The following is a 13,957-nucleotide window of genomic DNA, read 5'->3' as shown; positions in this document are numbered from 1 at the left end:
AATGGAACAGATGTAAACATAATTAATATTAATGAGTCATGATCTCACGATTCAGAATTCAAGTGTAAATAAAACTGGAGTCGGAACTGTATCAGATTTCTACATTAGCTGCAGCTAAAAATGGAACATATGAAAACATATTAATGAGTCAGGATCTCATGATTTAAATTCAAGTATTTTAAATAAAACTGAGTTGGAACTGAATTACACCTGTATGGACTTGACAATGAATTTGGACGAAATATAACTTCATAGCGCGAATTTCCAGAGCCAGTTCTGATTACTACCCTTATAATCATATTACGGCCACCTGAATCACTTTCCAGTACAATTGACATCATCCCTTCAGACCCCACACTAAATGGTCTACTCCACTTATATCCATTCACTCGCATCTGAAGCAAATAAGAAATGTCAATAAGCTCAGAGAAAGACAATAATGATTTTTGAAGTCATCTTTATTAAATGAAGGATCAATTTGCTTTATATACCTTCAACATTTCAACTTCGGATGAAGAGTGCCATCGGATGGCTTTTGGAGGCTCTGTGGGGCATATGTGCTCCATAGATGTAGTACTGCACTGCTGAATATACACACTAAAACCAATTCTATTTATATACAACGTGCGTGGCTGAAAACGAATAACCTGAAAGTTTGAATCACACATTATGATCGCAACAAAAAGTCTTGAACAAAAATTGACGAAGCAAAGCTACCAACATCAATAGAACAACGAAAAGATATAATGTTCTAAACCAAAACACCTTTTTCAACATAGAGAAAATTGCATCAATTAAAGGGATCTGGCATATACACCTGTTTTCCACTTAAATTTGGCTTCTGCTATGCACCTCTTACCCTAAAACTGTCATACTTGTTCAGTTCAACACACGTTTGAAATAACATTAAATATTTTATCAACATTGTTATTTCATACAGGATTATCTGTTGACAAATACCTAATATATGTCACTCTTTGAAAGCAACTACCTAATAAAACATGTATGAACTTTACCGATACATCCACTACCTAATTGCATCAAACTTTAGCATTATTTATATACTAACTTTGATTGATATAGAGAACAAAATTTACTGGGTAAGATGTTGAATTTATTTCAATGTATATTTGCCAAAAATCAACATTTTATAATCTTCACTACTAGATGATTAAAAATATAAATGGTCACTGGGAAAGTCAGTACTACATCTATGGAGCACATATGCCCCACAGAGCCAGTTCATGTAAGGTCACAGGTTAGCTAGGAAAACATCAAATACATAAACCATAGCAAAATCAAAACAGAACGCCTAGGCAAATATATCAATTTCCGGAACTAACAAAGAAATGGAAGTCAAATTCATACCTTTGTTCTATCTGAAGTCATGTTGAGCTGTGCTGAAAGCTTATAGTAAGATCCATCTGAGCTGAAGGCTTTAATATCGACACGCCCCTGGAAATTAATTCAAGTTGTTGGCACAAGATTAAATAATGCTTTTATCAGCAACGGAAACAATAAAAACTAAATCATTAAAATAGCAAAAAGGATCCTGTCTTCACTACCTTCTTCTCAAGCTCAACAAGTGAAATACCAGGACTGTAATTTTCTGAATCACGTATAGCTACAGAAATTCCGACTTTAGGTGACAGATATGTATCATTATGAGATGTGAAAAGATGAACACCACCACGTCCAACATAATCTTGGGGTGAGAGCATGCTAGGTGTAGGACTAGTATCCCTAATCACATCCAAGACCTGTACATTTTTCCTGGGGACAGAATTTTTTACAGACTTAAGAATGCTATTGTCTCCACTATCAAGAGACTCAATCTCCACAACTCGATAAGCTAGAGGCAGAGAGGAATCATTATCAATCCAGTATGGGACAAAAAATCTGATTATTTTGGGTGCTGCCATGGTGCCTCCCAAATCGCGTTCAATGCTCACTCGTAACCTCCTGTAGATCAAAAAGAAAAAAAATCCAGGGTCCTGATTAATATCAAACAGAGTAAGCACCTTAAAATTATTTTATTTTTCTCTAGAAGAGATATTACAAGAGGATATATTAATGAAAAGAGAATGTATGGGGAAAGCAAATCATCCTCCAAGCCATGTAAGAGATCTGTCAGCAGTTATAGACATTCCCTATAGGCGTTTTTGCCCATTAGAAGTTGAGTCCCTACTTAAATGATGGCAGCAAAACAAAATCGGTGTGCAGCAATAATTAAAACAACCATCAAATATGGATTCCACCAACAATAGGCTCTAGCGCCCAATCTCATTCCTAACCAATTAAGTCTAGTACAGAGATGAGGTAATAATCTATGCAGCTCTTTTTAGCACTTCAGACTTCAGAGAACGATGAACACACTGTTCCGGAACTGAAACAGTTTCCAGAACATAGTGTCAAAACCGAACTGATACTACTCGCATCATAAAGGTGTAAAAGAAAATGCATTTTAGGTGGGTTCAAGGGATATCTCATGGTCTGCCGATATTTGGCAGTACGACAACCGCATCATCCCCGTTCCCACATCACCTTGACCGTTACCACGATCGCAAGCAAAACCGCATTTTCGAGTTATGTTCCAGACACCACTTCTGAGGGAGAGGGCTAATCAAAAGGATGACAAGGAAAGGCAAATACAAAGCACATCTATCAAACCATGCAAAAGCAAAAAAGGGCGGAAAAAAAAGACATGGTCCATAAAAGCTTTGATTTTAAAATTCCATTTTTCTTTTTTTAGGAGGAAGAAGTCATTTTGGATTTGCATGCAAGGCTGCAAGCTGCAAAATACAAGTACAAATAGGCACGTGGTCCATAAGGCCCCACCCACTTTTACCACTTTCTTCTACCTCTCTTTCTCTCTCCTCTGCCTTCTCTGACAACACAAACATCTCTGAGAAGGAAGCAAAATAAGTTGTGGGACGCTAGTATGATGACACGGATCACGAAGTTTTTGGGACCACGTTTCGCCCTCGATTCGGAACGTACGATCCGGTTCACTGTATGGCAGTCCAACCCGCAATCCAGGTAACAGTGATCACACACAATACAAATACTAGGAATAGTATTTAAGGAAATTCAGATTCTTCAATACCAGGCTGAATGTTGACATCAAGAAAAATTAGTGTGAGGCCATAATCAATCATCGCCCAATATGGATTACCACCAACATTACGCTCTGGTGTCAAGTGTTATTCCTAGTCAACCTAGACTCCTTAGAGAGATGAGGCAATCAACAACTTATAATGTTTTAGAACTTCAGAGAGCAGTAAGCACTCTGCTCCAGAACTGAAACAGTTTCCAGACTGCACTCCCAAACACCTCCAAAGACAAAAGAAAAAAAGTTGAGGTGCAAAACAAAATACGAAAGGGTAGCCAACACATTATTAATTTTAGTGTTGGATTAGTTTACTGTAGATCCATAAAGCTCCTTATGTATATGTACTTGCAAAGGATTAAATTTCAGATAAGCTCTCTATTCAACATTCGATAGCAGACTAACAGTGGTGCAGTACACATCAAAATATTCTTAAAAATAGAAGATTTAAAAGTGCACCTTTTAGTGTGCTGGTGAACCATCCAAAATGAGGAAACAAGATCATTTGAGGACAGGTCCAAGATGACAACAGGGTCCTGTTACATATGTAGTAGATTGTTACGAAAAAGAGCAAGGGGGGAAAGAGCGTGCTGATAACCACTGGTATAGTGTATGAACTACGAACTACGAACTACGTACCTTCTCCATAGTCCAACCACTCTGAACAAACAACGAAAGATATATGGGTTTCCTGGGATCAGCAGCATGTATATGAGCGCATCTGCGAGACAAAATTTTACCCTGCTGTAGCTCCATGCCTTTTCCATCTTTTGTCCTTTGCCAGATTGTGAATTCAGCTGGACAAGGAAGTCGATTCTCCAACTTCAGTGGGGAGTTTATGGAAATTTTCCAATCATAAACAGGTGCATTCAATTCTGTATGATGAACTAATGCATCTGTACCAACGCTAAGCCAATATTGTTGATTTTGCACGCTAGGTTTGCAACACAAAAGGACATCTTTTTTCTCAAGTTCATTCAGCTTGAATGTTGAGAAAGTCATATTGTTTACAGGCTTCATTGTACTTTGCCTGGAGAGCAGACCCTGTTCTGAAGAGAGCTGCTCCTTTCCACCAGCAAAAGTAAATCCTAGAGTAGCTGTAAGACCCCAAGAGTAAGATGAACCAGACAAATCGCAGTAAGGACGAACACGGAGACATTCTTCAGAATCCCCGGATAAGCATCTCCAAGGTAAAATATAATCTGATCCAGGATCTAATGTCAAAATATTCTCCATTCCTTGACGAGTATCTCCAGTCCTTGTATCAATCATAGATAAAGGACACAGAGACAAATCTAATTTAGCATTGGTCTCATTCACAACAGTTGCAAGACCTCTAAAAATAGCATGTTTTTTCCTGTTTCTGCTAATGACTTCCATGGCAAGCAGATTGTCTTCCAAGCTTTTCGGAAAAACTGATAGTGGAAGAAAGGACCGAGAACTCTCCCAAGGACCATCAGGACGGAGTGCTATCCAGAAGCCCACATCAGAGTCAACTTCATTCTCATTAATTGTATCCTTCTGCAGATCTACAACTAGCTTTCTTTCAAAATAAGATGAAGAAACCAGCAGAGAACCAATATTCTTTTCTTCTCCCTCATTTACTTCCTGATCCTGATGTCGGATTCAGACATTATTGACTAAGTATGAGCATATAAACACAAATTAAGTAAGATATAGATTGTACTGACCCTTCTCCTTAGTGGATATGAAGCTATATTTTTAGCAGCATGTTGCTGATGCAACATCCTCGAGGAAGCTATCTTTGTGAGAATACTTGTGCCATGTCCTACGGGAAAGGATGAAGCTCCAACAACTTCGCCTGTGTAAAGGAGTACATACTAATTGATTATTAAAACAGGATGTAAGATGAACAAAATGTTCTCGGTACGAGAGAGCTAGTCCTGCCGAACTAAAATTCCCACATAAAAAACCCAATAAATGCCTTCAGCAGTCCAGTCAGTGGAAAGGCATCAACAAGAGAGAGTGAGAGACCAGGATAAATTAAGGCTCAGAGAGAAACACAAGTCTGATGGGGACATTGTTGAGCTGTCATGAACAACAACAGAAATATATCATGCATATTGTGTCCAAAAAAAACTAAGCGGTTCCACTTAAACGATCAGGCTGTAAAACTATCCAATTGGTTAAAACCGAAACTATTGTCCTCGAAATTCAACAGAAGCTAAAACCAGATATTCTCATTCCAGCAAGTACTACTTTTTTTTGGTTACTCCAGGAGGTGTCTCCCATTTAGTGTCACATATCTTTCGGGGGTTGATACTATGATGTAGCCGAACAGGTTAGTTGCATCCAACTTCTAAAAGAACCATGTTACTTTTTCATCCTGAATACAAACTAACCACTATTACTATAAGTCTCAGCTGTCAAGTGTCAACATTGCAGCTAACACTTTGAGGAAATCATTGAAATATTCCAGTAACAACTCAAGGTATGATATGAGCTAGCAGAAAGCATGACTTCATGCAAGGTCCGCCATACACATCAGAAAGGACTCTTCAGGATACAAAAAATTGTTACTCACCCCCAAACCCCCCCCCCCCCAAAAAAAAAAAAAAAGAAAAACAGTAAATTAACAACTACCACAAATCCACCATCTTACAAGTGTACAACGGATGGTTTTAAAATATGATTTTGGTCATGATCACGGAAACGATTGCGGTTTTGCAGGAACGAAACAGATACGTTCAGCACGGACCGCATCAAGGCCTATCTATATTAGAAAATCAACTTATATAGCATTTATTTTCCCCCCTTAGAACCGCCATTGATTTCACGATTGTTGTTTGCTTGCCTCTTCTTATCTCTACCTATATCTTTTTATGTTGATTTATGTCATATTGAAGGGAGTAATGGGAATCTCTAGACAATAACACTGAAAAGTAGCGTCTTGATATGGAAAATACGGGATATGGAATTCGAACGAAATTTCGGCTTATTAAGTCACCGGTTTGAAACGATCAACTTTGGTTCGCCAAAGTTGAAACATTTCCAATATGACTGAACCAAATCGACTCAGCCGTGTTTCTAAACCATCTACAACCCCAAAAATACAACTGATAAATTTCTACAGATAAATAAACAGAATATTTAATAGCTAAGTTACACAAAACATTAAAGAAAAAAAAAGATACAAGAAATACATGCCTTTTCCAGCTTTGGCAGCAAGGTTGGTGACCTCCACTTCCAGTTTAGCAGTACCCTGCAAATCACCAGTTCGATCAAGAAAACAAATGATATAGAAAATTACCCCCTCTTAATTTTCACAAGTAAATATTGGTATTCAAAGAAAGTGGGTATCACCAATATGGAAAAAATCAGCCAAGGAAAAAACGAAGTCATCCTCTCGAACCACTGTGATGTGATTCATCTATAATTAGCAGCACGTGTGAGAGAGCATTAGGACAAGCAATAGGGTATTTTTGGGGAGTGTCATGTATGATTTTGAGGCTTTACCTTCTTTTCTATTTTGGTTTTTTGCAGTTAGATATGTTTGGAAAACCATATCAAAAATTCAATTGTTTGTTTCTTACGAATTTTCTAGTACTTCTGTATGCATAATATTCCGGGTAAACATAGCCCCCTCAGCTTTCCGTGCTTAGTAGGTACCTGTCATCTCAGATGCCAGATTCAAAAATAATTTATCGGCTACAGGCACTATAATTTATCAGCTCTCCAATAAACTGCAAATGGTATTTATATAGCTGCTAAGACTTCATCTCTGTAGTTAAAAACATTGGTACAAGTTATAACATGGGGACACAAATAGTACGGGGATAGTTTATATTCAGTTATTCTAGGAGTTGAAGCTTTACATTTAGATTTGAATATTTAAGTCTAAACTGCTCCAGTCAATAAGATTCTACAAGAGGATGCACAAGATATCGTACAAGGAAATAATATGGCTAGTAAGCTCTGAACTTCGTTTTCAATAGGCAAGTGAAAAGGCACAATATCATATATGAGTACTGACAATTTGCAAAGATACCTTTTGCGGAACTTCAAAGATGAATAGCTCATCCCACTTGGCAGTGCCCACATCAGCATCCTGAACTTTCGTTAATAATGGTTTAACACATTTAGTCCGCGCACTCTGAGGGAAAATCTTCTGTTGATCAGTTGGTGGGTTGTCCACAACAAGCCGCAAAGCACAGAAGAAATTATGGCTATTGCCGTCATCAGCCATGGGTATATCCTGCAAAATTTCAGAGCGAAGTCGGATCTTTAAATGCTTGAACTGTGAAGGAGATGATCATAGTATGTCAAAAGCGAAAACTAGTAAATTTGCGAGCCTACAATACCTTTGCTTCTGATACTCTGACAGCAACGTAATAACGAGCTTCCCCATTTTTGTCTGTGACATTTAATCTATCTGAAAACCTAGGAGGTGGAAGCCAGACGGCGGTGGAGCCATTATCTTGTAGAAGTTCAACTGTGTCGGAGTTTTGCTCTAGCTTCTTGACATAAATATCACACCCAAGCTTATTTTCTATGACTACAGTCTGAAAATCATCTTCATCTAATGCCGAAAGAGTTGAATCATCTTTGTCTCTTTGATGAAGCGCAACTTCCTGCGAGAGGCTGAGCCATAAGATTTCCTTTAATAGCCACTACACACAATCTCTAGCTATTATCATACCTCATTTAACTTTGATACTTTCTGTTCAAGTTCTCTCTGCCTTTTCCAAGAAACAACAGCCTCTGCAAAACTATCAAGACTGGCAGCACTAACATTCAGATTTAAGATGGTGGTTGCTGCGATGCGCAGTGTCTTCCCAAGTCCCGAAGTTTGATGACTACTGGTATCATAAGTGTCGAACCTTCAAAGCAGAGAAATAAAGGTCAGCTCAAAGGAAGTTGACAATAATCAAGAAATCGAAAGGCATCAAGGAAAAATCAGTAAAAAGATGAATATCTTTGTGGTTGACCACAGTAGATCAAATATAAAGTAAACATGAGTCGAACAATATATTGAAACCACAAACTATTACTTGAAGATTCCATCAAATGGCTCCACAAGGGGTTCCCAAGCCTCCAACTGTGTATTAAATGTTGATGCCGCCATTGAACAAACAAGAACTGAACTCATCCCTTCAAAACGGCCATGGGCTACAAGCTTGATAGTGGTGAAGGTCATGTCCAGAAATGGTGTCATCTGAAAGATAATGATGAATCGCAATCAAGAGAGATACATGGAAGAAACATAATCTATTATATAGTGCTTCAGAATATCTCAGCTCACCATTCCACCCAAGCTATCTAGAATAGTGAGAGATAAACATCCCAGCTTCATCTCAGATGTCACATTCTCTCGTGCCTTTGGCTTCACTGAATCACCAATCGAGAGTGCCAAGCGACTTGATGGCTTTTTCAGATCAGAACGTGCCAGAAATGTCGAAGCCTAACCATAAAAACAGAGTGATAAAAGTTAAATCTATAAAGATTCAGCACCCTGAGTTATTACAAGAATCACCAGATAGGAATAAGCTGCAAAGAAGAAAAACTCAAATGAATGAACTTAAAAACAATATATTTTACCTGATTCTCAACTTTCCAAATACTCCAACACTGCGATGTTTTTAGACTTGAAGATCTAGAAACAGGAACCTCAATTATACTGGCAGGACCAACAAGATCTATTCTAGGACAGCAAAATGATTCGACTCTTGGTGGCTCATCTGTTCTAGTGACAATACATCCCATTGCAGCATAGCCTGGGGGAGCAATTGGATACCAAAAGAAAGCTTCATCTACACCTTTGCCAAAAACATGAGAAACTTTCGTGAATTTGACTGGCTTTGCGGAGATTTCTGGATTGTCAGCCAAGAAGATAATCCCAAGAGTAGGTGGCTCTAACCTGAGAAGACAAGTATAATATATATAAACATCTATGATATCATTGACCAAATTAGTTTATGGAGGGTTACGGAAACAGACCCATCAGTTATGCAATCACCCAAAATGGCATAACCAGGTCGAGGTATAGGCCTCCAAATTGACACTGCCCGTCGAAACTCCCCACCTTTGTCCCACCAGATTCTCTCAAAGTTTGGGACTGACATGAAACATTTGTGTGAAACTCGAGATCTCAGGATGTTCCATCCACTGGAGCTTGAATTTTGCCTGCTTTCCTGAGAAACTGCAGGTTCATCGTCATGGCAGAGCTGTGGAGCAGGCTTTGAAGATGGACGGTGTCGAAACGCCCTCCATTTAAGACAAGGCATCAGGTCGTAGCAAAAATCTTTGGAAGGACAGTCAACAGAAGGATGAGAATAAAAAGAGCCAAGAATGTTATCTAGACGCCAAATGCTAAAACCAGATGGTAAGGAAGGATTGGATGGCATATTAAACAAACATTCTGAATACGTTGTCGACACTACAAGATCAGACCGTATGCAGTAAACAGCATAATTTGGTGGGGGTTGGTCTCCCACATTAACTGCACAACCTAAGGCTGTGTAACCTGGAGGTGCGATTGGAAACCATAGAGAACATTCACTCTTTCCATCTACAGAGTCTTCGGTTTCATTCATTTCTAAAATTTTAGAAAGCAATCCAATCAATTGGAATCCCAGTGGTTTCCTAACACGTCCATAAGTATTGCACACTGCCATCATTGCTTGTGAAGGAGGAATTGACCTGAAAATACATCACAATTTACCATGATTAGGGATGTGCAAACAGTCAAAAACAACTAACACCGGCCACTGCTTCCAGTCCCCACACTTATCTGGTGATGTTTAAAGAAGCCATATTGCATATGAAGAAAGTACAATTCAGGGAAAATGAGAATTCCATGGAAATGTCAATTAATCGAGGCTTATTTTTTGATCTTCTTGTAGACCTTTTGAATAGTTTTTTGGTTGTGAAAACCAAATAGAACAATGACTTTGGGTTGTACCAAGTCTGAAACCAAGTGGATTTATTTTTTATCCCATATTATCCCATCATACTTACTTTAATAAATTAACTGTTAATGGTAGTCAACATCATAAAAGGAAAGCAAGAACATCAAGAGAACAGGAAAGAGTTTTGAAAGGATAGGCAAGCACGACCAGAGGATACAGATCAGGACCAGAAAATGCGGATCACAATGCTAGTCACTTTGCCAGTACAAGGTAAAAAAGCTAAGATGCAAAAATAGTTGACAGTATAAGGTCCATGAGAAGGCTAAAAGAAAACACCAGGAAAGTTATGTGGTAGTTAGCTATTTTGCCACTGTTTCGATGATTACAATGGAGCTGAACAACAGAAACTTCCAAAATCAGGAATCTAGCTAAATCTTTTTTGGCAGAGTAGTTTTTCTAGCTTTACTATAGGATGATGCTCATAGGGCTTTCCAAGGGTTCTCCTTGTCTGATACACAAAGTGGCAGGAATTTTTCTTTTTTCTGTATTGTTAGAATCTGGATGACAGCTGGTACTCTGGAATAACCATAATCTTCATGAACGGAAAATCGTTCCTAAATTCAAAATCAGTGCTAAAGAGAAATCTCCAAACACAAAAAACTTGTGCTAGACACTCTGAAAATATGCACAAAAACGAATATTAAGGTGCAACTGGAAACATGTCATGTCCGATGCTTCAAAAACAAATCCATTTCACCTTATTACCTTGATGTGACACAATCTCCCAGGATGACATAATTTGAAGGAGCACGAGGCCTCCAAAATGTGAGGCTGCACTGAGATCTGTTATCTGTAAAAAAGCAGTGGGCTTAAAAAAGCAAAACATATGATCTTCTAATTAACTATAAAGCTGGCATGAAATAACTGACAGAAATTCATGACCACAGAAAAAATATGGGTTCAGTTCAAATACCTTTAGGAGACACCCATAAACGTTCAAAGTTAGTACAGGGTGCCAAAGGATTAGCATCTCCAAACTGTAGTGCACCAGCTACCTGATTTTGGAGGTTCAGTAAGAGAGATATGACACTAAGAGAAAGATGCAAGTGGATATCCGTGGATGAGAGAGACATATTGGTTTTGTCTTTCACTGAGGTATAACCTCCTGAAACATCTACAGGTGTAAGAACAATAAGTCCTGATCCAGCCTCGATAGTTAAGTCTTTTAGCAGAGCACGAATCCATGTACCATCTTCCTGTGATGCGTACCTGAGCAGAAAGAATTGTCAACGAAGAAAGTAAACATCACAAAGAATTAATGTTGAAGAGAGTCATAAATGGCAGTGAATAAACCACCATGTGAGAGCTGAAAGACTGAAAAGTAATTGGGAAATTCTAGGTGTTGTCCTCTTAATCTGACATTATATTTGGCATGCATCACAATGAGCACACCGTCAAATATTTTGTGAAGAAAGAACTCATTTTGCATCACAGAAAAAGGTTACATTGAGACCAATCTGTAGATCATATTAAAAAAAGGCAGTCCGCACTAAGGAAATGTACGGAAAAACATTGATAACAAACCATGTTAGCAAAAATCGATTTAATAATACAGGAGTTGTGATTTCATTCGTCTAAACTATAAAGTCCTAGACCAAATAGAAAAAAAGTTTTCTGGTTGAATCTTCTCCCTCGACATCACTAAACAAAAATATTTTCTCATTCATATTAGTTGTTTACAAGCATAAAATTCTAACTTTTACATCACTATATCTTCTTTTGTTGACATAGTTCATTTGCTCAATCCTTTTTTCATACATTTCCATGGTTCAGTGTACTTTTGTTTAATGATGAATAATCTAATTTAATAAACAAGTTTAGCATTCATAAGTTTCAGATATTTCGCTAAATCCTCAAAAGCTATAACAATGGCGGTGCTCCAAACCCAAACCTAACAACACAGCACAACCTCATAATCCATGGCTTCTCACATTCTGAATATAGTGATACAGTTTGTTGGCTACCTCCGTTTTACACCTTAAGCAAATTTGTCCTCTCAATCTTGAACTCCAATCCAATGTACTAAAAAGCCCGAGGCACCTTGAGGCAATAGAGATCTTAGTGCACCTAGGTGCCTAAGGCGCGCCTCATTGAAGTGAGGCACAACTGATGAAAATTTCAAAAATGTAAAAAGAAATTGTGCGGCTTGGTGTGCCTCAGTGCACTTTGATATGCACCTAGGTGCGTCTTATTGAGCCTCGGTGCGCTTTTCTCCACCTCGAGTGCGCCTCTTTAAAACCGCCTCGCCTAACACACAAAAAGTGCTTGACATCAATCGCCTGGCGCCTGCACGCTTTTTTATACACTGCTCCCATATATCAAACTAAAAAGGACATTAGGAGAAAACTGAAAAGAAGGCTACTGGTTCTGATTCTGTTTAACAAAACATGTGCACCGACCATGGTTCATGCGACTGATCCCACACAAAATTGAGGAAAGACTAGCCTTGAAGATGGAAGGTTCCACCTACTAAAATTGTCTCTTTGAAAGCCACACACATGCTCTTGTTGCATGATACCCTTTGTCCTTGGGGTTGTCCACAAAAGATATAAAAAAGTAACTTGTAGCCTGTAGGGTAATTCCATAACATAACAGATGGATCACTGTATTAGAAATTTATACAGAAAAAACGTTCAGACAAGAATTTCAACTAACATGGATATTACACATAAATCTTTTACCACAGTAACGTTTATAAACAACTACCAAGTAGATAAGGGACAGATCTTGAAAATGACACCCAGAAGACTGTAGATAAGGACCAGATCTTCAGAATGACACCCAGCAGACTGAAACACAACATGGCACTGAGGTTATTTCCAGCCACCATAGATTTTTGGAGTTCCAAAAGGCACTATTGCTATGGACCTAAATTATACATCATTTGGGCAGGAAAAGGAAGCTTCCAGGAAGGATTACATCTTATTATATGCTATCTGAGTATACAAAATACTTGCACAATGGTAGTCCACCTTGTGGCTGTACTACCTAGTGCTGGCTCATTGACTACCCAACCAACCAAAAATTTTCCACAGATGTTAATCCTCACCCACATCAGTAGCGTATATTTCTTGTTTCCATGTTTAGCAAGCAACTATATACAAAAATAAAGCCACTAGGCTGATCAGGGTACTGTGTTGATGCAAGGAGAGAATGTTTATTGACGGAAAAAGATATGATTATATATCAAGCCTGCAGGCTGTTGCTCGCATCCTGTTGGAACTTGAAACCTTGTTCGTATTTGGTGCACCTCACTGAATAGAAGAAGTTAGATTTCAACTTGGAAAGCCCAATCCAACCTTAAATTTGTATTTAGTTCAAGTGTCCTTTCATCCAATTCAACCGAGAGATTTTTCTAAACATTCAATTTCACTTGTACCACAGAATATTACTTCTTCCACTCAATTCTGGGGTAAGCAACACAAATGGATTAAGTATGTTAGAGGAAGTGGGAAACCAAGAGAGAGAATAAAAAGGTAGGTGAGAGAGTGATAAAAGCAAGAGAGAGAATGTCAAAATCATTGGGCCATAATACCTAGATAGGAAATAGTAAGAGTGTAGCTATTAAAAAAGAACAGCTCAAAAAGAAAAGAGTAACTATTTATAAGAGAATGAAGGGAGTATATGTTTCTTGTCCTGTTTCATTGGTAGTTGCAAGCATTTTGATGCCTCATCTTGTTGCATTTTCTAGAGTTATATTGCAAAATCAAATGGGACATTAATTCTACGCATGAACTTGAGAAATGGAAAAATGAACGATGCAGATGGCAGCAGAGATATGAACCAGGGAAAATGTTGAACTTGGACATTAGAAGAACTTCAGGAAATTTGACCCACGTAACCAAAAAAATATGAAACAGCATGAAAAGTTTCGTAAACGGAACTTTTTAACACTTCAAACATAGGATTCTGAATTCTG

At 38.2% G+C, this 13,957-nt stretch overlaps 1 protein-coding gene across 3 annotated transcripts in view; it reads right to left on the bottom strand.

Annotated features, from left to right (window-relative positions):
- LOC104894866 (hypothetical protein) overlaps nt 1-13,957 on the bottom strand; it is a 60,330-nt gene that overhangs the window by 8,154 nt on the left and 38,219 nt on the right. For all 3 annotated transcript variants that reach the window (XM_010681212.3, XM_048646283.1, XM_010681214.4), the window contains 17 exons: nt 10,952-11,247; nt 10,744-10,828; nt 9,068-9,769; nt 8,669-8,987; nt 8,373-8,531; nt 8,122-8,285; nt 7,770-7,950; nt 7,432-7,701; nt 7,119-7,325; nt 6,278-6,332; nt 4,801-4,931; nt 3,749-4,723; nt 3,569-3,645; nt 1,566-1,962; nt 1,369-1,455; nt 492-647; nt 211-395 (listed from right to left, as the gene is read on the bottom strand). In XM_010681212.3, the coding sequence (XP_010679514.1) occupies nt 211-395; nt 492-647; nt 1,369-1,455; nt 1,566-1,962; nt 3,569-3,645; nt 3,749-4,723; nt 4,801-4,931; nt 6,278-6,332; nt 7,119-7,325; nt 7,432-7,701; nt 7,770-7,950; nt 8,122-8,285; nt 8,373-8,531; nt 8,669-8,987; nt 9,068-9,769; nt 10,744-10,828; nt 10,952-11,247 (4,446 nt within the window). The remainder of the gene's footprint in view (nt 1-210; nt 396-491; nt 648-1,368; nt 1,456-1,565; nt 1,963-3,568; nt 3,646-3,748; nt 4,724-4,800; nt 4,932-6,277; nt 6,333-7,118; nt 7,326-7,431; nt 7,702-7,769; nt 7,951-8,121; nt 8,286-8,372; nt 8,532-8,668; nt 8,988-9,067; nt 9,770-10,743; nt 10,829-10,951; nt 11,248-13,957) is intronic.

This window comes from Beta vulgaris, chromosome 6 (assembly GCF_026745355.1).
Source record: "Beta vulgaris subsp. vulgaris cultivar EL10 chromosome 6, EL10.2, whole genome shotgun sequence".
NCBI classification, from domain to species: Eukaryota; Viridiplantae; Streptophyta; class Magnoliopsida; order Caryophyllales; family Amaranthaceae; genus Beta; species Beta vulgaris.
The sequence above is the reverse complement of the archived record's forward strand: the minus strand, read 5'-3'. Positions and strand labels throughout refer to the sequence as shown.